The sequence below is a fragment of the Cucurbita pepo genome, chromosome 15, assembly GCF_057944985.1.
Source record: "Cucurbita pepo subsp. pepo isolate OVF chromosome 15, ASM5794498v1, whole genome shotgun sequence".
Taxonomy (NCBI): Eukaryota; Viridiplantae; Streptophyta; class Magnoliopsida; order Cucurbitales; family Cucurbitaceae; genus Cucurbita; species Cucurbita pepo.
This window is the reverse complement of record NC_141812.1, coordinates 9,942,249-9,970,242: the sequence shown is the minus strand read 5'-3', so window position 1 is coordinate 9,970,242 and position 27,994 is coordinate 9,942,249. Positions and strand designations below refer to the sequence as shown.

Genomic DNA, 27,994 nt, shown 5'->3' with positions numbered 1-27,994 from the left:
TTAAAAATTATGAATTAAATAACTAATTTGATACGATTTAATAATTTAATATTAAAAAAAAAAAAAACAAAAAAAAAAAAAGACAACAGAAGAGATGGAATCATGTTAACGTGGATGCTCGTGTCGCCTACGATCAATAGCATTCCACTCATCTCCTCTTCTTCTTCATCGTCCTCACCAGATTCGTCTCTGTTCTATTCTTCTCAGCCCCCATCAAGATTCTCAGATTGGCGCTGAAGATCTTCGTCGGAGGAAGGTCTTGGAACAATGGGCGATAGCCGAGGTGGTTGCTGTCCATCCATGGATCTGTTCCGCTCCGAGCCGATGCAGCTGGTGCAGCTCATCATTCCCATCGAGTCTGCGCATCGCACTATCTCCTACCTTGGCGATCTCGGCCTTCTCCAATTCAAAGATGTATGTGCACCTTCTCGCTTGCACTCTCTTTTTAATCTTCCTGTTATTTTGTTTCTGTTTTGTTGGGGAGAAATTCCGTGTTGCTTAGATTGTGTGATCTGGATGCTTGTTTTTGTTTCTGTTGCTTGGCAATCATGAGTTTGTGCTGCGCGTACTCTTTTGATGCTTAGATTGAACTTGATTGCTAGTGTTCTTAGTTTATTGTGCTTCACTGTGATGGCTATGTGTTACGAGGATGTAAATTCTCTTGAATTTGTTTCAACCACTGGTAGTTTCAATTGATTTTTTGGTTTGAGTATAACTGTACGCTTCGTTGCTTGATTATCCAGTAATCGTCAGCTTGTAGGACAGCATATTTTGTCTCATGGAATTGTCCTTGGAAACAGGGCTTGATAGTTAGTGAAAATGGGCGACGAAGGAACTCTACAACCCGCGCAAAGGTTGAATATAGGATAGTATTCAGCAGTTCAAAATTCCTACTGTCTTAGTTATACTCTGATGTAATTGTTCTTCATGATGTTCGGTCTCCAAATTTTTTGTGCTTATGCTCCATATGAAACCTCTCCCTAACAAACGCATTTTAAAAACTTCGAGGGGAAGCTCGAAAGAGAAAGCCCAAAGAGGACAATATCTGCTAGTGGTGGGCTTGAGCTGTTTCAGATGATATCAGAGCCAGACACTGGGCGATGTGCCAGTGAAGAGGCTGAGCCTCAAAGGGGGATGTACACGAGGCGGTTTGCTAGCAAGGACGCTGGGCCTCGAAGGAGGGTGAATTGGAGGGTCTCACATCGATTGGCGAGGGCAACGAGTGCCTGCGAGGACGCTGGGTCCCGAAGGAGGTGGATTGTGAGATCCCACCCTGGTTGGAGAGGGAAACAAAACATTTTTATAAGGATGTGGAAACCTCTCCCTAGCCGACATGTTTTAAAAACCTTGAGAGGAAGCCTGAAAGGGAAACCCCAAAGAGAACAATATCTGTTAGCAGTGGGCTTAGGCTGTTATAGTAATTAACTTGATACTATAACTTGAACTAAGACGTATATTTTTAAGCTCCTTTGAGACTATCTAATTTTGTTTGTATCACTACAGTAACAGATTTCTCATGATTTAAACAGTTCATTTCGTGCTGAGTGTATTCTCGTTGAACTAAAATTCCCAAAATATTTAGCCGTATGGACAGGATTTTGCCACCTCAGATGAAACACGAAGGGCTAGTCTCGCGCCTGATCCTTATACTGGAGGAATATATTTATTATACATGTTATAATATTATTTTTCTTATGGTTTTTTTTTTTTTTTTGGTAGTATTATAGCATATGTATTTTTGATGGAACATGATACTTATTGATGTTGTGAGTCATTACTAGAGTTGTAAATGTGTACCAGTTTCCTGCTGTTTTCTTACCTGTTGAAGTAGAACACTCATATATCACATGTAGTCATTTCCAAAATTGATATTCAGCATGCTGCTAACTCTTGGTTCTTCTAGAACAGTTTTTTCCATTGTCATTTGTTCTGCTATTCCTGATACTCAATGTATTAATTTTTCCAGCTCAATGCCGAAAAAAGCCCGTTCCAGCGTACTTATGCTGCACAGGTATGTCTCGACCCATATCCCAAATGTGGATCAATTGTCTGTGCTACTATGATATATGCAATGGTTTGGCAATGATCAAATTTGAGCTCTGCTATGCGCAATACTTGTCACTTTAAATTACATCTACATTTCTCTTTCTCTGTTGAACTTACCTTTCTTGTTCTTGGTTCTAACAAGATTAAAAGATGTGGAGAGATGGCACGCAAATTGAATTTTTTCAAGGAACAAATGTTGAAGGCTGGGTTGCCAAGCAAAAGCTCCATTTCACAAGTTGATATCAATATAGATGACCTTGAGGTATCCTACAAGTTTATTACTACCTAAAATGGTTTCTTGTGCTTCATGTCTTGACCGTTTTTCTTTTTTATCACATTGAAGGTCAAACTTGGTGAGCTTGAGGCAGAACTGATTGAGATAAATGCTAATAGTGAGAAGCTACAGCGTTCCTACAATGAACTTGTGGAGTATAAGCTTGTTCTACAGAAGGTAATCCTTTTGAACTTTAACCTAGAAAAGTTAGTCATTTCCCGTCAAATCATGTGATTCGAGAAAATAGTCGCATGCTAGCTTCTTTCCGTATATTATTCATGGTCATAATGTTGGAATCTTTGGGATTAGAGAAATGCTGTGATAAGCAAATTTGTCAGTTTTCCATTCAACCTATGAGTTAGAAAGTTGATGAATTTCCTTTTGTTAGGCTGGTGACTTTTTCGGTGCAGCGCAAAGCAGTGCCATAGAGCAGCAAAGAGAGTTTGAATCAAGACGAGTTGGTGGAGATTCAATAGAAGTTCCATTGTTGTTGGAACAAGTACAATTTTGACCTTTTCTTTTCATGTTTAAGCGATCTTCAATTTTTACATAGTTTAATTCCATTCCCCTTGTGATGAAGGAATCATCTGTGGATCAGTCGAAGCCGGTTAATTTGGGATTTCTTTCTGGTCTTGTTCCTCGGGGAAAATCTATGGCATTTGAGAGGATACTTTTTCGTGCTACCAGGGGTAATGTGTTTCTGAAGCAGGCTGTAGTTGAGGATCCTGTTCCAGATCCTATCTCTGGAGAGAAGGTAGTAAATACAGTGTAATTTTTTGTATTGTAACGATTGTGCTTACTTTTTCATGCATTTGCGACCTCTTAGTAGCACGAGCATTAGATGTCCAGAACTTGATTAGTTGGGACAATTTCATTGTTGGTTTCTATGATCCCCCTCCCCTCTCATGAATTGTTATATATACTTTTTAAATACGATCTTAATTCATGATATTTATACTCAAAATAATTTCTATTCGTGATGTTTATTGGTGCATAAAACTTGATTTGTGATCGTGCATCAACTTTTGTTATATCTTAATCTTTTTGTCCAATGTCGACTACAGGTTGAGAAAAACGTGTTTGTTGTTTTCTATTCTGGAGAAAGAGCAAAGAATAAGATTCTAAAAATATGTGAGGCATTTGGAGCAAATCGATACCCTTTTACTGAGGACTTGGGAAAACAATCCCAAATGATTGCCGAGGTATTGAATCTATTCCTGCTTGAATTGAATTTGATCTCCTAGGTGTCTCTTGCCTATGAATTTAAAGTTATTCTTGTTTTCTACAAAGCTTGGCTTTTCTTATTATTTGCTCGATATGGGTTTTCTGTTGCCTGCGGTTTGTGTTGATTTAGCAGATCAAAATATTTCTTACGTCGGAGTTTACTTGGGGAGTCTTTTTTGTTCGTGTCTAGTAGGTTATCCATGTATGTTTGGTTGTTTCTATTAAATTTTTTAATCATGAAGCCTCTTCGGTTTCCAAGTCGAAAAGGCGTAAGCTTAAAATATCAGTTGGAATATAGATTGTTTGTGTTATTGCATTTTTCATTATAATTATCAGTTTCCTGCTGCGTTTCTATTTCGATATTTTGCGTTCTAACTTAAAATACATAATACCATGAATATAGGTTTCTGGAAAACTGGCTGAGCTGAAGACTACCATAGATGTAGGGCTGCTGCACCGGGCTAATCTATTGCAGACTATTGGAGAACATTTTGAAAATTGGAATCTCTTGGTCTGTCATAAACTCTACTCTATTTCTGGGTTGTAATGTGGATTTCCATATTTTATGTGGTGTTCTAATTTTCTTACATTACTTTTTGAACTCGGAAGGCGAGGAAGGAAAAATCCATATACCATATCTTGAACATGCTTAGCCTTGATGTAACCAAACAATGTCTGGTCGCGGAGGGGTGGGGTCCTGTTTTTGCAACAAAACAGGTAATCTTCTGCTTAGTTGTTTGTTCTATGAGCGTCGTAAATAAAAATTGAGCCTTTTGTTACAAGAATTGAATATTACTTTTGACACCAAACTTGATATTTCAGATTCAGGAAGCACTCCAGCGAGCAGCATCTGATTCCAACTCCCAAGTTGGAGCAATTTTCCAGGTTTTATTAACTACAGAAGCACCGCCTACTTATTTTCGAACAAACAAATTCTCCACTGCTTTTCAAGAAATTGTTGATGCATATGGGTAAGTTAGTCTGATTTTCTATAAATCATTTGTCCTTCTTAGATTCCATGTTTCTTTGTGGACTTTGGTGGCAAAGCCTTTTTATAATTTTCCGTTCGGTCTTGAGCTTCCTTTTTCCATATTTCATGGTTATCATTGTTTTGAAGAATACTTGAAACATTAACTTAATATTATCTTCCCCGTCATATTCAAAAGAGGTCTCTCTCCCCGTGCTTTTCAGTAACCTGGTATTAATATTTTTAGCTAGATCATGCTCCATGTTGTAATATTCTCGTTCTCGTTCTCGTTCTCCCGAGTAGTACTTTCTAATTAGGTAGGAGGAGGTTAAGAACTTGGTCACTTTCTAATTAGGTAGGAGGAGGTTAAGAACTTTGTCAATTTCTTATTGTGTCTCTGGCAGATCTTCCTAGTTTAAATGCATCTTGGTCAACAAGTTACTGGCAGAAATATGACTGAACTTAATCTGTTATGTTATTTTAGGGTGGCAAAGTATCAAGAAGCCAATCCTGGTGTATATACCATCGTCACGTTCCCATTTCTATTTGCTGTTATGTTTGGTGATTGGGGGCATGGAATATGTCTGTTACTTGCAACACTGTATTTTATATTGCGGGAAAAGAAACTTTCCTCTCAGGTAATTTCCGAGCACTTACTACTAATTTAACCCAGAAGTTCTCCGAACTATATGATGTTATTCCCATCAATATGGGCCCGTCCTAACAGTTAGGATTCTGACCCAGATGGCAATGCTTCTATTTCTCTTCCTTAATATCTTTTCGTTGGATCTTTTTCTTCGAGAAAGCTTGTTACTTAGAGGGGATTTGGTGAAATCTAACAGTTTTTTCCTTTTCAAATTTCAGAAGCTTGGAGATATCACTGAAATGGCCTTCGGTGGACGCTATGTCATTTTAATGATGTCACTATTTTCAATATACACAGGTCTGATCTATAATGAGTTCTTCTCAGTCCCATTTGAACTGTTTGGTCGCTCAGCCTATGCATGTCGTAGTCCTGATTGCAGGTATATCAATGTAACCTTTAATGTACTCTGTCCATGTTTTTCTGTAATTCATGCTATGAGACTTGGTAATGATGGTCAGTCCTGTAATCCTCGCCATTGTAGTGATTCTACCACTGTGGGGTTGATAAAGGCGGGTTCTACGTATCCGTTTGGCTTGGATCCTGTATGGCATGGCACTCGAAGTGAGCTTCCATTTCTTAACTCTCTGAAAATGAAAATGTCTATCCTCCTTGGAGTTGCACAAATGAACCTTGGAATTATAATAAGCTATTTCAATGCTACATTTTTCAAGAACAGCATCAATATTTGGTGAGTTGTTTTGTTCCATTTTTAGTTTTCTGTCGTTCTTCCATGTTTTTACATAGTGAGATATTTCTGATTTGTATTAGGGGTGAATCATGATAGGAAGTGCTGTTGCTATATGATTAAGGAGGCGTTTCTGAATGCCCCCTCTCGAGATAAGGGCAGAGTTTTGTGGCACGCTAGCTTCTTTTTTCGTGTGGGGCTCATGACTTAGAGACATAATAGGATCTTTGGAGAGGGGGCGAGATTGTGGGAGGAGGTTGGGATGGTGTTAGGTTTAATGCTTCTTTGTGTACATCTGTTACCCGACTTCTTTTGTAATTATGAGCTTAGTTTTAATAGGTCGGATTGGAGGCCTTTCTTGTAGTTAGGTCCGGACTCCTTTTGTTGGACAAGTTTTTTGTATGTCCTTGTACTTATCATTTCTCTCAATGAAAGCTTGGTAAGAAAAAAGTTAGGATAGAATGATGAATATCATTACGGTAGGAAGGACATATTAGTTAATAGTTTGAGGATTGGTTGGTAATACAGAGGATTGTAAATAAATGGTTTGCTTTGCTTGTTTGCCAACATTGGATTGACTTGTGCGTACAATTTTCAGGTTCCAATTCCTGCCACAAATGATATTTCTGAACAGCCTTTTCGGTTATCTTTCCCTTCTCATCATCGTAAAGTGGTGCACTGGTTCGAACGCCGATCTGTACCACGTAATGATATACATGTTTCTCGGCCCCACTGAAGATCTGGCTGAAAATCAACTTTTTCCTGGGCAGAAAAATGTTCAGGTCTCCTCCTCCCACTCATACTAATGTTTCTATCAACTCTTGTATTTATTGTCCTCATATTCATCTTCTTTCCCTCCTATTTCCAGATTGTGCTGCTCTTACTGGCCCTTGTTGCTGTACCATGGATGCTGCTTCCAAAGCCTTTCCTTTTGAAGAAACAGCACGAACAGGTCTGCTTTGGATGCTCTTACAAGCCCTGGTTGTGTTTTTGTGTGTTTGGCTGGGTGGGGGATCCCTTGTTATATTTGACTAGGTTCTAACAATCGTGTTTCCTTCAGAGGTTCCAAGGTCAGTCTTATGCACCTCTTCCAAGTGGTGATGATTCCCTTGAGTTGGATTCGCATCACGATTCACATGGTCATGAGGAGTTTGAGTTCAGTGAGGTTTTTGTGCATCAACTTATACACACCATTGAATTTGTGCTTGGAGCAGTGTCAAATACAGCTTCCTATCTTCGTCTATGGGCTTTAAGGTAAATAAATCAAGTGGTTTTCATTTTCAGTTTTTTGGTTGTGTATTTATTGCCACTCTACCGGTTGTTTGTTTTTGTTTTATTTTTATTTTTTTGATTATAAGAACCACTCGTTATCGATTATAGAGTTCACTATTTGGAAAGGTAAATTCAAATGGTACCTCTTTTTTCCATTTTCTCTGTCACATTGCCACTAAGCTCACTGCTAGCTGATATTGTCCTCTTTGGCTTTCTCTTCTGGGCTTCCCCTCAAGATTTTAAAATGCGTCTACTAGGGAGAGGTTTCCACACCCTTATAAGAAATGTTTCGTTCCCCTCCCAACCAAAGTGGGATCTCACAATCCACCACCCTTCGAGTCCTAGAGTCCTCGCTGACACACTATCCGGTATCTAGCTCTAAGCCCACTGCTAGCAGATATTGTACTCTTTTGGCTTTCCTTCTGGGCTTCCCCTCAAGGTTTTAAAATGCGTTTACTAGGGAAAGGTTTCCACACCATTTTAAGAAATATTTTGTTCTCCTCTCCAACTAACGTGGGATCTCACATCTCATGTACATGTGAATGAAATATAATGTTCAGAACTTGAAATTATGAACTTCTAAGTTCACTTCGGTTAGAACTTAGAACCCCAATAAATGCCATATGGAGTTAAAAGACTCCAATGTTCCCTTCAAAAAAAAATCTTCGTTTGTTATGTATGAACATCGCGGAGTGCTAGTAATAACTAATTGTCTTCAGTGACCTGTTCTCTTTTAAGGTTTGGTATTTTTATTTATTTGTTAATTATTTTCTTTTTTTGTTATCTAGTCTTGCGCACTCAGAGTTGTCAAGCGTGTTTTACGACAAGGTTCTCGTTCTATCTGCGGGGTACGTAACTTTTCTTCATATACCTTCTTTGCCCTTAATTTTTTTTTTTTCTTTCTGAATTATAGACTAGGAGATGTAGAGAACTGGACCTATTGATGCACCTAAATGGTAGGCCGCATTATACAGCTGTTGTGCTTTTAGAGCATTCTATATAATCATCTAAGCTGGTGGTAGTGAATGGTAATTACCAATTGTTGCATTATCTGGGAACTTTGGTGTGAGAAAAACTATAGAATCTTTAGGGCGAAAGAGAACTTTTGTTAGATTCTATGTTTTTCATTGGAGATCAGAAGCTGTCTTTTCGTAGTTACTCGTTAAGTCTTATTTTACTCGATTGGAGCTCCTTTTTGGAGCTTGTGGTAGCTTCCACTTTTTTTTGTTACTTCCTTCTTTTTTGTAACAATTCAAGCCCACCACTAGCAGATATTGTCTTTCTTGGACTTTTCCTTTCAGGCTTCCCCTCAAGGTTTTTAAAACGTGTCAGCTAGGGAGAGGTTTCCACACCCTTATAAATAATGTTTCGTTCTCCTCCCCTACCGATGTGGGATCTCACATTTTTTTTATGAAAGCTCTATTTTGCATTAAAAAAATTACCAATGGTTATAACATAACATTAACAAAACATTTTATTTCCTCTTAGGTTCAACAACATTGTAATCTTAATAGTAGGCATCATTGTTTTCATTTTCGCTACCGTTGGTGTGTTGCTGTTGATGGAGACTTTAAGTGCTTTCCTTCACGCACTGCGTCTTCATTGGGTCGAGTTCCAAAACAAGTTCTACGAGGGAGACGGCTACAAATTCCTTCCTTTCTCATTTGCATTGCTAGATGAAGATGATGAATAATAATCTTCAGTTTCAACATGAAGCCCATGAGATAAAAGCTCTGTTTTGATTTGGTTTGGTTTGTGCACAGAAGTGGTTTGTATTGATTCTTTAATTTAAATATGGTTAAGGTAATTGGCACTGCCATTGCCCTTGTTGGAGTGCCTGAGCCTGAGGTTTTGGGCATTAGCACTACTTGTTCCTTTTTAATGGAAAATAAACTGGGTTCTTAGACGGGCCCCAGTGCCTTTATAAGTGGTATCACCGACGAGATAGCGTAATAAACAAGGTTATTGAGTCAGTTTCCCTATGTTTATAGGCATTTATGCCTGCAAACATTTATGAAATCAAATGAAGAGGATCGAACAATTTCTTTGCACTCTTTCTAATTTGATGCATTTGGTTGATCGTATCCTTTTCTATTTCATCCTTATGAATTCTATACTCGAAATTGCGATTAGATCTATTTATCAATCGGTTCCCTTCGTTTTTTTATGTACCTATAGGTATACATATAATTCTTCTCAATTTCATTAGGGACTAATAAATATTTCATTTTTTATTCATCCTGAGAGTTGGAATCCTATATTCCACAATTATTTTTATCCAATCAGTAGTAATCAATAGAAAGGGTAGTTATTTCATTTTCGATTCATCCCCGAGAGTTGGAATACTATCTTCCACAATTATTTTTGATCCAATCAGTAGTAATCAAATAGAAGGGGCAGTTATGTATCAATTTGAATCTCTTCCGTTTCATTTAAAATGTGATAGTATAAGAAGGGAATGTACTTGAACCAGATAATTCTGTTTTCTTGGCATATTTTATGGAACAGGAGAACAATAATGAATCCAATAAAAAAAAGAGAAACAAAAGGAGCGAGCTAAAGGCTTAGAATTCACACATTTGAGTCAATTACAGGGTTAAGCGAATTCCAATTTACTGACCTGCTGCTGCAATTGGGGTATGAACAGCTGCAACAGTTGAGACCAAGGAATCAACTCCACAAATATTCCTTCCTCTGCAGATCCTGTAGTATCCATTTTCTCCCCATGAGTTTTTGATGATCCAATAGACCTTGTCTCTCATTCTGAAGCTGGTGATCCGGGCTGTTTTCCTCTCGACGATGAAGCTTATCCCCTCTCATTGGCCGACCTTGACTCCTGTGATTTTGGGAGCATAGCCAGCTGAGCCATAACCCACCAGCAAAACTCCATGATCCAACAGCTTTGAACATATGAATGGACAAGATACTCCACCTATATATGACTGCATGAACACAGCATTGATAGCAACTGCATTGAGGTATATAAAAAAAAAACCAGAATTTAGCTGCTGATTCTAGTTAGATCCATATTGGATGTTCTTAAGGACATATAGAATCTGTATCAGAGTAATGAAAGTTATATGATTTGATGGGGTATTTTACTTGCAAGTGAGCCATTTTTCACCAGATTTGCAGCAATTTGATCCTCATCAAGTGAAATAACGCTGAAATTGGCAACTGATGCAGCGATCTTGGACCTGTCAAACTTGCAGGCTTCACGATTGCAACCAGCTTTTAATGTGTATTCAAATGCACTGTTCATCAAGCCACCATTGCAACCAGAGTCACAGGAACCAGCTTCCTCTGGATCACACTGCCATGTGCAGAAGATATATGCAGAATTTATAAAATGCAAGTTCAAAGGTTTCAGATTAGTATCACTAAAGAGGAAACAGAATTATGGCATGGATTCTCCTTCAACCATAGCCTAATGGTTCATATCATCTTCCCATACATCTTTTAATCATTCAAAATTAATTTAGTGTTTGATTTTACACCTTTAAATGCAAGTTGAATACAATTCAAACTGATTTTAGCTTGTGTTACAAACATGCCCTCGTTACACCTATGAATAATAGCTTCTGATTTTGCACAAATGACATAAATTTTGTGAGAAAAAAGATTAGCAGCCATCATCATCAAAACAAGAATAACAAACAAACCAAGCAATCACCAGAATATTCATAGCTAGTGATTGAAAAAATTAACAGTAACCCAAGACAACAATCAATGAAGCTGGGAGAAAATTCAAAGGAAACATCATATGAGATCCCACGTTGGTTGGGTAGGAGAACGAATCATTCTTTATAAGAGTGTGGAAACTTCTCTCTAGCATACGCGTTTTAAAAACCTTGAGGGGAAGTACGAAAGGGAAAACTTAAAGAAAACAATGTATGCTAGCTGTGGGCTTGAGCCGTTACAGATTAAGATTCCCGACATCCACAAGAAATGATTCAAATAAAGTTATGACATAGCTATCAAGATCAATTTATACGTGAGAGTGAGAAGAACAGAGAAATTACAAAGCTATTTAAAATAGAGAAGGAAGCGAACCTCGTGATCACAATCTACCAGCTGCTGTTCGCTTAAGCTAACAAGTTCCCCTGTCGCAAGGAAGTTAGCACCATCAAGAGCACCGGTTGTACTGAAACTCCACAGGATCCGCAAGATCCCTGATCGAATATAGATGTTCAAAGCTGGTTTTAAACTTTTAAACAACCCCAAATGGTAAGATAGCAGATAGTTACAAAGAAATTGCTTTAGAATACAATCAGCTTCTTGTAAAATATTTATATATGCTGTAAGAACTATGGATGAAGACACAAGTATAAGTGCATTTCAGATTAACAATTGTCCTTCAAACTTCCACAGATTAAAATTCGTGTAAAAACAGAAATCAAAGGTAACCAAATGGAATAGGCGTATATCCTCCAGAAAGAAAGCATAAGAACAAGAATCAAAACACGCCTAGAACTTGAAAATTCGCCATTAAACAGGAGATTTGAGATATAGTACGGTACCTGATTTTTTACAGCAGTTACAGCACCACGTTCTCTCCAATCAAAATGAATCGGAAGATTCTCCGTAAGAAGAATCGAAGCCGTATTGGTATCAACAGGAAGCCTGAGACGGTTTCTTCCGAGCCCTAGAAATGCCTCCCTAAACTCGGAAAGAGTCAAATCGGAGAACTGAGTGACGCCATGAATGGCGGACGGATCAAATGACTGATGGCGCAGCGCCTGTCGCATATTAGCCTTGAAGATCTTGAACCTAAGATCGTGCTCTTCCTCGGTGGCATATGATTTCCCGAACCTTCACATGAAGAGCGAAAAATGATGTTCCGATCCGAGAGGGTGACGCTTGAAATCTCCATCGTCGACAAATTGACGAATCAGCGTATCGCCGTCGCATTCGACGGAGTGCGGTGAGGCCAAAGACTCCGATGAGAAGGCGGCGGCGGTGGTGGCGGCGATCACGGCGAACAAAAAGAAACTCCGAACCATGTGATTCTAGCGGTCCTTTTAAAGGATAATTTTCCAAACACGGTCTTGTACGGTCAGTTATTTTCGACTGCGATTTATGACCATAGATTCAGAAGATCCCGTGGGTCCCACTAAAATTCAACGGTGTGGATTGGTTAACGTCAGCGGTATCCAATTTCCCGCCATTTTCAGTTAGTTCGTTAATATATGTGGGGACGGATTCCCCTGAATTTAGGGATAACTTTTTTTATTTGATTTAAATCTAATTTTTGGTTACAATTATTTAATTTTTCCATTTTCTAATTCTCTTAAAATTATTTTTATTTTATTTATTGAAATCTTCCGTGAGCTAGCTCAACAATGATTAACATGTACTTTTCTTTTCTTAAGGTCAGATGTTCAAATTTCGATATTCTAATTGTTATACTAAAAAAAATAATAATAAGTTGAAGAGTAGCACTGTAGAGACGTAAACTAACTCTAGTCCAGACAAACATTTCGTTGGATAAGTTCATTAACCCAACCTAGTATTTGCTTAATTCACCCGGAATTACACGAGCCTCTAATTATTTATCTGATAAATTGATAAATCAAACATTCTCGACCCACCAAGAAAAACTTCAAATTTCTCGATCACAATCAACTAAAACTAAAATTCCAAAAAAAAAAAAAAAAAAAGTTATGCATACAATAAATTGGCATTATTGTGATAATTTGAAGTTAATCTTTGGTTTATATGACCACCCAATTTCAACAAACAAAACCCAATAAATTCATGGTTAAGCTTAAGGAGTAACTTAGCATTCTAAACCAAATTTTTCTTCAATAACCCAACAACAACACCAAGTTAATCAAAGAAAACCCAACACACAACAACCCCACATGAAGTTTTGCAGGAAATGAAACAAAGGATTTGGTTTGGTACGGTTCGGTTTGGTTCGGTTCAGTTCATTGTAATCAAAGAACTTCCATACATTTCAAACCAGTCTCTCTCTACCTGCAATGAATGTCAACACTCTAGAGCTAGCTAGTAGTATATGCACAATCCTACATCTATATGCACTTGTTCCAACTCATTAGAAAGTTAGATGCTCTTCTCGTTGGTTCTTAACGACTCTAAGTCACCGTATTTTGTATATTTACACTATCGTCACCTCCGGCGTCGTTTTGTATCCACCTGAAATAACGTTAAAACATATATTCATCATGACAACCATATTCCCATAGCTAGAAAGTAATAGCCACACTTAGAATTATTGCTCTAAATACTCATGAACGAAACTAACTAAAACAAAATGAACGATTGAACCACATTATCTAACTTCTACACCGCTAGTAACACTTCCATGTGTTAATAGGTCTCCAAGTTAGTTATGTAAGTGTTCGAGCTAGCGTGTGACATTTTTGAACTATTTTCACGAGACAACTGTTAGACCATAACACATTGATTGTTAACGAAACATTAAAGGATATCAAACCTTAAGTAGGTGGTATCCACTTTTTGCCATTTTATTATCTACATTACCTTTATTGTTAGCTTCTAGTCAAGCAATATGACTTCTTCAAGGAGAAATACTGCCCATTCTATCACCCAAACAAGGAGAAATACCTAAGATAAGAATGAAATTCAACCAACAACCAAAACAGTATGTGCATGACACGACTGTCACATGCTACGTTAAGGATCTATGAAACGGGGGATAGTTTAAAATATCACAACGTGGAATTAGATTATAAAGTTTGACCCCGAATTTCGAAACAGTGACATTTAACAAAGAGCATTTATTTTCAGCAGGTTCAGAAATACCTTCGTCTCTGCAAATTTAGATGTAGACTGTGAACTCGGCAGCTTTTGATCCTCTGAAGAACAGCTTTCACAGAAGAAGTGGTCAAGTTTTTTAGCTTCTTCTGCAGTCATTTCTATACAAGCGGGATGAAACCTAAATCAAGAATATCATCCGCTTTAAGATACAGATTTTATGATATAAAGCCATACATTACGCAAATGATTCACAAAATATCTTAGCAGAATCGATGTAGAAACGTCAAAGGTAAGTAAAACGAAAGCAGATTTAATACTCGAAATCATTTCCTGAAAAATAATTCTATAATTTTATTGTTCTATTTCCTCGTTAATATATGCCATCTGGATCAATTTCTTACATTATGCTAATGACACAGTCCAACAATCTATAGGAAGGCTTCGCCCACTCAAGACCAGCTCTAAAAGACGGGTTTTATCTTATTCTATTTTTTTCTTTTTCTGAGTTCAACCTGTAAGAGTGGAAGATTTAGATTTTTTGATCGAGAATATAATGTCTTAACCAACAAAACTATGTTCAGCTTAGCCTAGAAGACGAGTTTTTTTTTTTTGGTTGTTAGATATTGCACCCTAGAGTTGGACTTGAACCCGTAAATGATATGAATGGTATGAAATTATAAAGAGGGAAAACTAAGACCCAAACCATGGAAGATCACAAAAAACACTCCAATTATTGTGAACTTCAACTAAACTATAGCAATTGAACTAAAAGTATACTTCACACCGTTTGGTAGCTGATGCAAAACGTTGTAAAAGAACTTGTCTATATGGTTTTCCTTGCCATTAAAATCCCATTGTTCCTTTCCAACCAAAGATTAGATTCATAAAATAGATCTAGAGAGCTGAAGCCACATGATTTCTTTTTCCCTTGTTTAAGGGGTTGCCAATGAGAGATGACTACAAAAAACCAAATATAGATTATTCCGAAACCGAGAAACTTGGAGGATGCCTCCAATAAAAGAGACTTATAAATAAGAAAAAGAAAAAGAATTACATCCAACAGCAGCCCACAAACCCTCTCAAATGGGGTTACAGAAAGAAATACTAATCTTAAGAAAAGAAGCAATGTGGTGTAATTACAAACAGGTTTACGTAAAGTCCTCCAAATGAAGATTCTAATAAGAAAAGATTTGTATGAAACTTTAAAAACTTGAATTTCAGATATCCTTTTATGATATAAATTAGCTCATAAAGCTTATTGTTCGAGTTGAAACATATCATATCAGAGTGCATCCAGCATTTTCGAAACATTGCATTTGGAACCATACTATTCGATTAGCTAATCGCCTATTGTTTTTCGGAACTCTATTTTACAATCTTTACTCCATCACTAATATAAAAAAGCTGAAAGTACCTACAAATCAAGATGGGACACTTCAAATTTATGATTTGAAAGATAGAGAGCTCATTATTATACTACTGGCTAAATTTCATGAACTTACTTTACTGTGATTATTTTCCTATTCCGTATGCCCTGAATATAGAACACGGGCACGCCACTATGAACAACAAATACCTTTACAAGCATGTGTTAAGGCTGCAAATGAAATCAATAGCATCATAAACAGTCAGCTTACCAATCAGTGCAGCTCTCGCACTGAACCATTAGGTCGTCGGGATTGTACGGCATCTCACATTTGCAATACCTGCAACAAAAAATCAGCTGAAATTTTGAACCAGGAGAATCAGGTAAAGCTATGCGCGAAAAGAAGATTCATGAGCTTAAATGGCTAACGTGAGATATGAACATATGTTTATAATACAGTAAAAAGAATGGAATCCTGAAAGAAAATCGATCTTTAAGTAAAGAGTGACATGCCTACAATGAAAAATGGCAATAAGAACATCAGTTCAGAGAGTTATGAACAGAAAACCTGAAGAAACCAATTTCTTCCCATGTGAAATCAGGTCAGAATGATCACATCTCAGGAGTACTTAATGCCAAACACATCAATAGAATATGCAATACAATACAAATTCTAGAAGAACTCACACAGCCACTCGATCCGGATTGAAAGCTCCAGTAGTGGAATTATAGTCGAAGCGGCAAAAATAATCTTCATTTCCGACGGCATCAAGCTTGGTATAACTCTTAAATGTATGAACCGTACACTTCCCCTCGATGGTGTCGGCACTTTGAACGTCGTAATGGTCGGAGAGAAACAACTCCTTCGACCCATGAAACTGTCTCCGACCGCCAATTGATTCCTCCGGCCGGTAATACCAGCGAATATGGACCTTCACATTGGCCCCACGAGAATCAGCCTCAATCTTCTCAATCTTTGCGACATACGACGGCTTCGAGGGTTCGGGGGGCCTCATGAGCACGCAATCGCCGGCTAAGAACAAAAATCCGAAAAATTCCGCAAGATCAGAAACAAACGCGAAAACGGAAACATCTGAAAGATTCCAATAAAAAAGAAGATGACGAAGAAGAGAGAGTGGATTTTTTTACCTTTGATGGTTTTGTTGATGCGTTTGACAGTGTAAGAATCTAGGGTTTGCCTCGGAGCCTTGGGTTTGGCCATCAAAAGCGAGCCCTGGAATTAGAAGAGAAGAAGCAAAATCGAGAGAAGTTTCATAGAAGCTAATGAAAGGAAGAAGTAACCGGATGATCATAAAGAATTAATTTCGCCGGAAATCTAGTCGCCGGAGTTTACCTGTAATGTCGTCGGTGAAAAGGGAAGTGGCCGGCGGAAGAGTGGATTTGGTTGTCACGTGGCAGCATATGCCAAAGCCAAAAATAGTTCGCGACGGCGGAGAAAATGAGGCCAGATTTTGTAACAGTATTTTCTTTTTTCGAAATTATAAATTTATTCCCTAAATTTTAATTTTATTTATTTATTTAATTATTAACTTATAAAATCACAAATTTCACATTTAATAAATTAATTAGCCTTTAAAATTTTAAATTAACAATTAAATACAAAATTGAAAAAAAAATATAGGCACAATTTTTTAATTTAAGAACTCATTGTAATTAAAATATATTTTACAATTCTAATAAGTTTTATTTGAATATATTTACACATTCACTAAATTGTAGATTAAATTACCAAGCTTTTATCAAAATTTTCAATTTTCAATTTTTTAGTTTTTTTATTTTTAAAAATTTTCAACATTTGAATTATTAAACGAAGTTTTTTTTTTTTTTTTTAATGGATTTAAAAATATGTGTAATGTAATTAAATAATATTTATGAGCTTAATTTTTTAAAATAAATAAATAGTTATCAAATGAATTCTAAATTTTCGAGATTTCACCTAGGTAAATAAGGAACAAGATGAATACAAAGGTTAAACGAGCATCCCACACCCAAAAGGTGCCCCACATTCGCGGAGCGAAGAAAGCGGGCTTTGCCCCAGCTACCGCTATCTTTAGGGTCTACTGTTACTAAAACTATTTGTTCAAGGTAAACGAACTTTTAATTGTAATATATTTTTTTTAATTTGACATTTAAAAAAAATATATTGTGTATATAATTAAAATTTTAGACACAAAATTCAATTTAATAGAAAAAATATATATATATTCCTTAAAAAATGTTGATTTAAATTTATTAGACACAAATTTAATTTATTAAATACAAAATTAAGAATGGTTCTCAAATAAATTATTACGATACAAAAATAATAAATTGAGACTAACATTGTTAAACATTTTATAACAAATTTTTTTTTCGAGATGGTAAAATTGCAGATTAGTCCTTTAAGAATTTAAAATTTGTATCTATTTAATCCCAAAACTTTATAAAATTACACAATGAGTCCTTGATGTTCGATATCTTTAAAATTCTCGAAACACAAAATTTAGATTTTAAATAAGATAATTTAAATTTCTCACTAAATGATTAATCAATGTTTTTTTAAAAAATCCAATACAAAATATGGAAGTAATTAATACTATATGTTACACTTCCTAAGCGATTAAGCTTTATCCATACATATTTCATAGCAATAGAAAACAAACAAGAAGTGTGTGTGACATCAAATGATCAAAGGAACAATCCTTAGCCATCCTGCAAAATTTTCTAACCTGTTTATGATTGGAACCATCTTCTAACCTGTTTAGAGCCTTTCTTTTCACCATCAGCTGGATCCGAACTCTTCTGCGAGAACTTGGATCGATATTGTTCGATAAGTTTATCGAGCTTATCAACGGCGTCCTGTCCTACTGGTAACTTGTTTTTCTTTGCCCTCTTCCTCTGCTGCTGGTCTACCTGATGTTTTGCCTTCTTTTTGTGTTGTACATCTGCTTCCTGGGAAGCTTTTATTTTCACAGTATCCATGGGTGCCGATCTCTTGCTCGATTTTTCAGGCATTGATCTTCGTCCTTCTGGTTTTTGTTTCTGTGACTCGTTTGTATTGTTACCACTTTCTGGACGCGTTTTCCTCTTTTTTCTGTCTCTACTTTCTTCCATCGCCATATCATTGGATACATGATTGCCATTTTTGTTTTCGTTGCGATTTTTCTCCTTCACTGGACGATTATCGCCTGTTGCTTTCCTTTTTCTGGAGTTCGTCTTGTTTGAATGGATATCCCCAGCATTTGTATCGGCATTACGATGCAGTGATTTCGGAACGTTGGCAGTATTGTCCTGATACGAAGCTTGTAACTTCGCTTTCCGTAGCTTCAACATCTGAACATTGTCTACAGCGAATTCTACGATCGGGCGATTCACAGGGCCAAAAGTTTCTACAAGAAACCAGATATTTATTTTAGAATAGGATAAGGTGCAAACTATGCTACTGCTCCTGTTAAAACCACAAGGTAGGTTCCAGCGTTCGAAGAACCATTATTTTTTTTTCAAGGGCTGCCTCGGCACACTAATTTTAGAGGCGTCGAGAATTAAGGATTATCAAATGAGAAAAATTATTACCTGGATTGTTGTTGAGAACTCGCAGGGCTACAAGGGCGTGCTGATGCTCAGAAAACTCGACGAAAGCAACTCCACAAGAGTAGTTTTTTGTTAGTACCTTTCCTTTCTTCACATCCTTCAAGAATTTAATCTGCAAAATAAGATTAAAAGTTAGGGAAAAAATATCGATAACATCGAATGGATTTCCTACATTTCTGGAAAGGTCAAACCTGGCGAATCACAGGTTTTTGCTTTGTAGCTCGCAAGGTAACAGCTTCGATGCAAAGTTTTTGAAGTTCCTTTTCTTTCATTGATTTTGGTAAATTGTGTATAACGAGCCTAGTTCTTGAAACATGAAAATTCGGAGATTGAAGCTTAGTCATTCTTTTCTTTTCTAGCCTGCACATATGATGGGCGAAAGTGTTATTCGGTTAGCCATAAAATAAAAACGTTACGATTTTGGGCTTTCTAAAGGGAAAAGGAAAAAATATTTATACTTCTAAAAATAATCTAACATAAATATTAAGTACAATGTATTCACATTAGAAATTAACACTGAAGTAATAAACATGTTATAAGCCCATGTAATGCTAACAGTTCTAGTGTTGTTTCTATTATGAGTCCAATTCCTTGTGGCATAAGGTCCTAATATGGGCTGCTCCCCTTTGAATGAATAGCACGGGGGAAGGTTGGACGGAAAGGTATTGCTGAGGGGCTTCCTTTCTTTCCTCTTTAAGTTCATTGTTTAGTGGTTGATGGGAATGATACTTTTTCTAGGAGGATATGTGATTGAGAGATAGACCCCTCTACTCCCTATTTCCTCGTTTGCACAATTAATCTTCAGTGAGGAACGATTCAGTGGTTGTTGTTTTGCTTCATTCTTTGACCTCTTGTTCGACCATTTCGAAATTTTGTACTCTTTGTTCGATGGGAAAGGATGGTTATTGTGGCCCCCCCTTTCTTTGATTGGAGAGTATTGTTATATTCCAAAGAGAAAGGATGTTCAAATCTGGAGTCCTATCCTTCCAAACGTCTTTTTGTAAATCATTCATCCTTTGTTTCGTCAATCCCTCTCCCTCGACTGGATTTGTCTTGGCCTCATCATGAAAGGTGAAAACTCCAACGAAGGTTAAGTTTGTTATGTGGCAAATTCTCTATCAAAGAGCTAAACACCTTGGATCAGGTTTCGAGAAAGGTACCCAACTTGATTGGACCATTGTGTAACATTCTTTGTAGGTGATCAGTTGAGGACCTTGATCATAGCCTTTGGAGTTATTTCTTTAAGAGGTTTAGCTTAATGCTTGTCTAGACATAGGGGTTGTAGAGAGATGATTGAGAAGTTCCTTCTCTACATGGCAAGTCCGGGGGAGTATGCTATCCATGGGATCTTTCAGGATAGAGGAACAACATAACTTTTAGAGGGCTTGAGAGACATCTTTGAGTGATGTTTGAGGCCTTATTAGATTCGCTCTGTGGTTTATAATGGTGAAGTCCTTTTATAGTTACCCTTAAGGACTTGTTTTCTTGATTGGAGGACTTCTCTTTTAGTTTGCATCCTTCCTTTGAGGCTCTACTTTAGTAGATCCTTGTACTCTTTATTTTTCTTTCTCAATAAAATTTAAGATACAACTAAAAGATAGACGACCGTCTGTCACCATAGAAGCTAATACAGAAACAACAATACAGCAATTGATATACACGAAGATATGTACCTTTGACGTTTCATCATATCACTAGCAGAAACACCCTCAGCAGCTGGAGTTCCCTCGAGAATAATACCTTCCTGTAAAATGTTCGAGTCCATGGTATTGAAGAGAAAAAAGATCCGACCATGATACAAAATAAAGAAAACAAAAGCTGGAAATTTTTGGCTGTAGAGAAAAGGACAATTTTATAAGCATTGAAGGAAAAAAGACCTGTGCAAGGTTAAGATTTCGGTGGTCAACGTTGTCATTTTTTGACTTCTCCAATTCCTTTTCATTAGCTGATTTCTTATCTAGAGCATTCAATACTTTCAATTGCCTGCCTTTCAGAAATATTCCGACACCAGATGCAACATTCGCAGATGAAACAGCAGCAGTAGCAGCATCAGCCGTTTTAAACTTGAGAAAACCAGTGCCTCTAGGTCGTCTGCGCCAAGGAAGGAGTCAACAAAGACTACAGAGGATCGAGTTATTAAAAAAATATATCAGGAAATATAAATCATACTTTGTAACTTGATGAAGGACGGGTACGAAGGATAGTACTTCACCGAATCCAGAAAACCGCTGTTTCACTTCTTCATTATTAATATCAAATGGAAGATTGCCTATATAAACTGTTCTCTTCAAATCCTCTTCATCTACTGGCTTAAGAATAGATGTTTTGCCTTCACTTAACTTTTCGGGCCCATTTGATACTTTATCAGACATATCAGATGACTTCTTTGATGAATCAAGAACTGGCTCCTTGTTCACTTTAGATGGTGGGTTACCATCAATGAGAGAAGGAAGAGCTTCTTTAGCCGAAGATGCAATTAGATTTTCAAGTATTTTTCTTGAAATTTCTGCTTCTCCTTCAAAATCAATCTCCGAGGAAATATCTTCTTTCTCCGAGTCCTCTGAAGAACCTTCATCTTCGTCGGAGCGCTGAGATTTGTTATGAACAGCAGCATTTTCAACTTCCAAATCATCACTACTAATGCTACCTTCTCTGTCTTTTTCAGTCTCTTCCCCTGAAAACAAGATCTTGTGTTTTATGAAGAGTAGAAACGGATTTCTTTTTTCTAACAAAGCTCATGCGTTACAGTCAACAGTTAGTACTACAAGAACAAATATTTTACAGGACCATAAGAATTCAAATAGTTAGAGAACAGTGTTAAGAAGACTTAAAAGCCATCGAAGATACCTTTTACCCACACCAAAATATTTTCCCACTATAATATCTTCCCCCTACCAATATGGATAGGGATGAAAGGCACAAAGAGAGAGTGTCTAATCGAAAATTTTCTGAAGGGTACATAGGTTATTCATAACAAAGCAAGGATGAGCCCACTGAGATTATGGTATGCCATTATTAAATTCTTCTAAAGAAATGCAATTAGTGAAATGCCCACCACCCGAGGAAAATTGGCATTGTCCTTCCATCGGAGTTTCCTCGTGCCTAGTAGTGCCCGAAACCCACATTACCTATAACCCATAACTCATACAACATGAAATGTTGACACACAAATCCAACTGGCAGATGATTTTACATCCACATTCTTTCAATTTCCTTTCATTAATGACCTGTTTTTGTTTCCTTTTCTAACAATTAAGAACCAATAGAATTTTTAAAGGGATTGAGAGGTCTTGGGGAGGTGCGGTCCCTTGCTAGATACACACTTCTCTTTGCACCTCTGTGTATAAAGCTTTTTGTAATTATCCTTCAAGTATTATTTTATATCTATCTTTTTATTGGAGTCCCTTATTAGTTTAGTTGGGCACCTTTCGGAATTGGTTTTTCTTGTATTCCCGTGTACTCTTTCTATTTGATCTTAATGGAAGCTTGGTTTCTCACAAAAACAATTAAAAATTAAAAATAATAACCAAACTGATAGACAGCCACAATGCATTCCATAAACTTAAAACCAGAGAGAAGAAAATGAGAAATAAATAAGGTATAGACACCAAAGATAAGATGGTACAACCAAAGAGGTGTAACAAACATGTAAAGGGTGCATAAGAAATTGGATTAGGTTAAATATACAATGACTAACCTTCATCTGAATCAACTGGAGCATTAGCACCTGAACTATATATCTTCTTCGGAATGGCCCAGTCCACAGCTATTGTCCTTTTACCAAATTTTTGACCATTGAACTTTTTAATAGCCTAAAAAAGGGAAGTGTGTCAAATGACTTGAATGTATCTCAATCATTCAAAACTCTTTAAATGAGGCAATATAAAAAAAAAAATATATAAAAAAAAAATAAAAAAAAAATTTAAAACATACATTTTCAGCATCCTGCTTGCATGTAAATTTGACAAACGCAAAACCCTTCGATAATCTGAAAAATAAAACCAGGTGGCTGTTAATAGTGCACACAAAAAGGTGGGCATATTCAAGTAAGAGTATTACCCTGTGTCTGAACTATGTGGCACCATCACGTCCCACACAAATCCTGCAGATGAAAAGGTATCCTTTATTTGTTTCTCTTTGGCCTGCATCAATGTGTAATAAGCTTGCTTAGTCAACCTGTCCACGTAAGAAAATATGATAATTGCTTATTGGGTAAAATGAAACCTGAAATGGAAGATTTCTGACAATAAGTTTCCATTTCTGAGTTTTGGACCCCTGCAAAGAAAATGCAGAAAGTTTTAGACTTATCCAACATAACTAAAAACAAATAAGCAACTAGTGACATCAGATTTAATTGGAACATGTCATTTTTATCAAGAAACCTAGCTTTCATAAGATAAAGGGAATTAAGAAATAGACTGAATAATAGGGCATAATTATAAAAGTCGTATTACGGCCACCCAAACAAATGCATTAATGTTGGCAAGCAGTTTAAACCTAAGAATCAAAACATTAGGGGTAAACATTTAAGGACTTTAGACACGCAAGAAACCCATTAAAAAATCATTCAGAATAGAATTTCTTACATCAAAGCATAAGATTTTGCAATAACTCAAATATATGACTTTGACAAAACTTTAAGACACTCCTATCTAAGATCTCTAACAATTTAAATCTACTAAAAGGGCTTCGACATTCTAATTGACCATGGCATTGTATTATTTTAAGGGCATATAGAACTCATTTAAAAAGGTGTGAACACTTGATAAAGATACAAAAAAAAAAAAAAAAAAAAAAAAAAAAAAAATCAGTTTACTCATGACAGCTATTTGTAAGGATCATGTGAAATCTATTCATAGGTAGCAAAGTTTAATGTATATTCATTCACCTCCCCACCCAGTTGGCGGGCCCACACAACACCTCCTTGCATCTCTTTCTGATGTAATATGGTCACAGCAGCACGTGCAGACTTAACACTAGCAAAAAGGACAGCTGAAACATCCATTTTGCATCCATCTCGTAAAAGGCCTGAAATTTCATTTCAAACTATTGATGAGATATCCTGATGAATAGAGATAATAGTTTATTAAGACCTTATAAGGAATCATTTTTACTTGCAACTTCATCGACTATCAAGATAACAAAGCCAGCACTATCATGAACTTCACAAACTAGGTAGACCCTCAAGATACATTGGTATAATAAGAAAATAAAATTTGCCATCTGTAATGAGAGTGTCAAGAAAAATGATATGATTGATCATTGGGGGAATATGCATTCTGGAAAAACTTCAGACTAAAAACAAATTCACTAAACAACATACTGCAGAGTCAATCTATAAAGTACAACAGGCAACTGAAAAAAATTTGGTCAAATATCATAGCCACACATTAATATGCAACTGGCGTCATGAATAATAACTCAAGCAAATCCAATCGACTACCTAATCATCAGAAATTAATCCAACCAATACCTATGCTCTAAACCAAGAACAGTAGCAACAGGTACAATGATGCTTTAATCCTGTTTTCCCTTTTTATGTATATAAACAAAAAACTAATAATAGATTATAACAGTTGCTCATGTACATAAAAACAAAAAAAAAATGATTCTCGTGTACCATGCTGTTCAACTTCTTTTCTGGGAAGAGGATAAACAATAGAGCATACAGCACCAACTTCTCTAGCTTGGCGGTGAACATCTTCAGCCATATCAGCATTAAGAAGACCACCGACTACAACAGTCCTTGCAATCCTTAACAACCAAAAAAAAAAAAAAGAGAAATTAATGGAAGGTAGCATGCACAAACGTGAACCCTCAAAACAATGCTCCTCACCAAAAGCCCTTGGATTGGGGCAACACAGCAACGAGTAGTAGTTCGCAGGAAGAAAAGGAAAGTGGAAGGAAAAATACAGGAAATCTTATTTTTCAAATAAACAAACAAGATGTCAAGAAAACCAACTACTTTATTATCCAAGCCATTGCTTCAGAGCTTGCATTCAAAATCCATGAAAAAAGAACAAAATATAGAAAGAATAAAAAGATGTTCATTACCTTTGCTTTCCTGAAGAACCCTCTTTATCCTCTAGATAACTAGAAAGTGGAGCCAATTTCTGAGCATTCAAATGTCTCTCTGTTACATCATTAGAAAGCAATAAGAAACAGATTGCCAGATATGTTGGGTAAAAAGTAGTAGATATTTATGAAAAATCAGTACCTTTCCTCCCCTCAGAATTTAAAGTCGTTTGTTCTTCCCTTTTAGAAACATCTCCATCCTCGTTAGTTGTTTGTTCTTCCTTTTCAGAAGTATCTCCATCCTCGTTAGTTGTTTGTTCTTCCCTTTTAGAAGTATCTCCATCCTCGTTAGTTGTTTGTTCTTCCCTTTCAGAAGTATCTCCTTCCTTGTTAGTTTTTGACTTGGATGCAGTACCTGCGTTAAGAAAATAACGGAAGAAACCTAAGGACCCCAACTCATTCTACTGAAACTGGGAAAACATGGAAGAAAGAAGGAAAGAGAAAAAATTTCAGCAGTCCTCCAACATGTGGATTTTGACACTTCCAAAATCTCATGATCAACCTTGATTTTCTTTTGACCGCCGCTGCTCAAGGGGAGCTCGATGCATTGCATGTTTAACAGTAATTTTGCGTCCTTCAATAGACAGCCCATTCTTCTGCTGAATTGCTTGATTCGCATCTTCTGCTACAGCACTGCAATCATATTCAAAGAATCCAGCGAAGTTAAGAAATCAAAGCCTTCATAGAATAACCGTGGGTAATAGAAATTTAACAAGAAGAATTAAAAAGGGATAAGAAATTAGTGTCCATTGTGACAAACATGAAGCAGTATTGATTATCGCAGGATAGACAATCAATAGCATGTGTTTGGAAAAACTTGAACCTCAGTATAAAACGGGTTCAATGTTTTTTCTTATAGAAACAGAAACCATTACATAGATTGATGAAATAAATTACAAAAGAATTATCCAATATGTGGATAGTTACGAAAAACGGCTTCAGTGTGAAAGGAGGGTAGATAAGCTGTAATTACAAATGGAGAAGATAATTTACTCCAAGATAAAGCAAGAAAATTAGTAGCTTCAACAAAAGCATAGATGCTTTGAACGCACTCCATACTTATAGACAAGCAAACCATTAATACAATCAAAACTGAAAGCACCATCAATTGCATAGAAAACGGAACAACATAAGCAAGAAAATATTAAATCTGATTTAGTATCCGAAGAACAGAGATATATATAGGCATCTAGTATATCCATATATAGGAAACAAAAGCATTTTCCATATTGACAGAAGCTCTAGCTTCCAAGTAAAAGGTAACATTTTTACAGGTAATAATAGTAGCTCATCCATTAAGTATCGATTATCAAACTAAAGTGCCTCCATAGACCCATACTATAGTCAGACAGTAAACATTGGGTTGAGTAGAACCAAGACGTTTGGACCAGTAAGTAGAGAGGAACTACAAGAACAATAACGAAAAGAATAGTGTGGCTCGGAATTTGACTTACAACTGCACGAATCCGTAACCACGATGCTCAGTTGAACCTGATGACATAGAATAAGATAAGTTTAAAACAATTGTCAATGAAAATATCCCAACATGTCATCTGAAGATATAGAAACAGTAGAACACTCCATCTATTCCACCAAATGCTCTTTCATTATATCAAGTCACCAAATCTTTAGTTATCTCAGAAATTAGACTAAATGCAACAACATAAACAAAACACCAATCCGAGATAATCCTGCATAGACGTACTTACCCTTCTGCGTAACCATGAAGCACCGCCGGACCGGTCCAACATCACTGAATGTTTCTTCAAGCTAGTTCACATAGAAAACACAGGAAAGGTCACTAACATTGCATTCAACAGCAAAACAATCAGAAAGAACACAAATCAAAACACTGCCTTTCCGCAAACCGCTTGCAAAACCAATAACTTCCGATAATAATAAAAAACTAGATTGCGTGCTTCTAAGAGTCGAGTTCAGAAACAAAAGTACAAAAAGAAATTCCTACGTTCATACTTCAGCTCAAGTTTTTCTCAGAAAACAAGCAGGCAATAGAGGAAGTACGAACCTGTGAGTTGGTGAACGAGTACGGCAAGTTCTTGACGAAAACCTTGGAAGGGCAGTGATCGCCGGCGGCGGCTCCCTTCTCGCCACCGTCCTTAAACCTCTTGTTCTTCCCCATGGCTGCTTGAAAGCTTTCCACGGACTGCAAAAAACTGCCGAATTCTCAAACCTGTTCCAGCTGAAGCGGGGGTTTTGGAATTTTGACGCCTAAACTTCGTTTGGGCCGATTTGGTGGGCTTTAAGTCATTGGGCTGGGCTGCAATGGAACCTGATAATCTTTTGGGCCATAGCCCAATTAGGTTTAACAGATCGACCATGAGCTCTCCGCCAGTAGATATTGTTCGCTTTGACCTGTATCGTCGTCAGTCTCACGGTTTTAAACACACATCTACTTTGAAGCGGGTCTAGCCCTACTCCGACTAGGGCTTTGCACCGTCCGTGAAGCTGGCAGTGATACGTAACAGGCTAAAACAGACAATATTTACTAGCGGTGGGCTTAGGCTGTTACAAATGGTACCCGAGCGAGTCACCAAACAGTATCAGGCACTAGTTGGAATTGAGTTTGACCCTCTCCTAAGTAAACGCGTTTTAAAACTATGAGATTGAAGGCGATACGTAACGGGTCAAGCGGACAATGTCTACTAGCGGTGTGCTTGGATTGTTACATCAATTTACGCTAACGATGTCACTTATATTTCTCTATTTACTGTCTCGTCGATTTCCAGTCTTATTTTGTTTATAAAAAAACTCAAAAGGGTATTTTTGGAACAATTTTCGAAGTTCAAAGCTAAAAAAACGCTACTTTTCAACGTCCTGAGGCATAATTTGAAACCTTCGTAAAATTTTACGGATATTTTATATAATTGAACAAAAAAAATTATAAATAAATATATACAACTTGATGTCAAACATATATTTCGACTCATTTTAACACGACACGCGAATAGAGTCAGCTCGAACACAGATAAACTGGTACGATATTATCATTTCGACTAAAAGATCAGAGATTCAAATTTCTCGACTTGATATAATAAAATCTAAAAGAGTGTGAATTATTCATGCAGTAAAGAACGGAATGGAAC

General features: G+C 36.8%; 3 protein-coding genes and 1 pseudogene across 5 annotated transcripts; 1 reads left to right on the top strand and 3 right to left on the bottom strand.

Moving 5' to 3' along the window:
• The first annotated feature begins 105 nt into the window (after nucleotides 1-105).
• On the top strand, nucleotides 106-9,165 carry LOC111811502 (V-type proton ATPase subunit a3). Its single transcript, XM_023698387.2, has 18 exons — nucleotides 106-414; nucleotides 1,967-2,011; nucleotides 2,189-2,308; nucleotides 2,390-2,497; nucleotides 2,709-2,819; nucleotides 2,901-3,074; nucleotides 3,385-3,522; nucleotides 3,948-4,055; nucleotides 4,154-4,261; nucleotides 4,367-4,515; nucleotides 4,996-5,149; nucleotides 5,376-5,536; nucleotides 5,639-5,845; nucleotides 6,441-6,624; nucleotides 6,711-6,794; nucleotides 6,903-7,096; nucleotides 7,903-7,962; nucleotides 8,603-9,165. The coding sequence occupies exons 1-18, from the start codon at nucleotides 268-270 to the stop codon at nucleotides 8,805-8,807; spliced, it is 2,457 nt and encodes an 818-aa protein (XP_023554155.2). The 5' UTR covers nucleotides 106-267; the 3' UTR covers nucleotides 8,808-9,165.
• Nucleotides 9,166-9,270: 105 nt separating this feature from the next.
• On the bottom strand, nucleotides 9,271-12,308 carry LOC111811504 (cysteine protease RD19A-like; annotated as a pseudogene). Its single transcript, XR_015411971.1, has 5 exons — nucleotides 11,635-12,308; nucleotides 11,168-11,286; nucleotides 10,217-10,427; nucleotides 9,960-10,082; nucleotides 9,271-9,881 (listed from the first exon to the last, which is right to left on the bottom strand). The product of XR_015411971.1 is annotated as a cysteine protease RD19A-like (transcript).
• A 567-nt stretch (nucleotides 12,309-12,875) lies between these two features.
• LOC111811199 (chromatin remodeling protein SHL-like) lies at nucleotides 12,876-16,730 on the bottom strand. 2 transcript variants are annotated; one of them, XM_087118095.1, is made up of 7 exons: nucleotides 16,579-16,730; nucleotides 16,374-16,458; nucleotides 15,912-16,257; nucleotides 15,496-15,564; nucleotides 13,904-14,036; nucleotides 13,622-13,705; nucleotides 12,876-13,273 (listed from the first exon to the last, which is right to left on the bottom strand). In XM_087118095.1, exons 2-6 carry the CDS (start codon nucleotides 16,444-16,446, stop codon nucleotides 13,637-13,639), a joined length of 690 nt encoding a protein of 229 aa, XP_086974221.1. In that variant the 5' UTR covers nucleotides 16,447-16,458; nucleotides 16,579-16,730; the 3' UTR covers nucleotides 12,876-13,273; nucleotides 13,622-13,636. The 2 variants fall into 2 exon arrangements, with proteins under 2 accessions (XP_086974221.1, XP_086974222.1); XM_087118096.1 differs by lacking the exon at nucleotides 13,622-13,705.
• Nucleotides 16,731-17,726: 996 nt separating this feature from the next.
• On the bottom strand, nucleotides 17,727-27,098 carry LOC111776484 (RNA-binding (RRM/RBD/RNP motifs) family protein). The gene is made up of 18 exons (XM_023655937.2): nucleotides 26,917-27,098; nucleotides 26,600-26,660; nucleotides 26,345-26,381; nucleotides 25,393-25,523; nucleotides 25,033-25,245; nucleotides 24,870-24,948; nucleotides 24,436-24,569; nucleotides 23,704-23,843; nucleotides 23,040-23,090; nucleotides 22,875-22,957; nucleotides 22,749-22,803; nucleotides 22,513-22,627; nucleotides 20,985-21,489; nucleotides 20,693-20,906; nucleotides 20,489-20,559; nucleotides 19,007-19,175; nucleotides 18,798-18,927; nucleotides 17,727-18,613 (listed from the first exon to the last, which is right to left on the bottom strand). Exons 1-18 carry the CDS (start codon nucleotides 27,028-27,030, stop codon nucleotides 17,958-17,960), a joined length of 2,958 nt encoding a protein of 985 aa, XP_023511705.2. The 5' UTR covers nucleotides 27,031-27,098; the 3' UTR covers nucleotides 17,727-17,957.
• Between the last annotated feature and the right edge of the window lie 896 nt (nucleotides 27,099-27,994).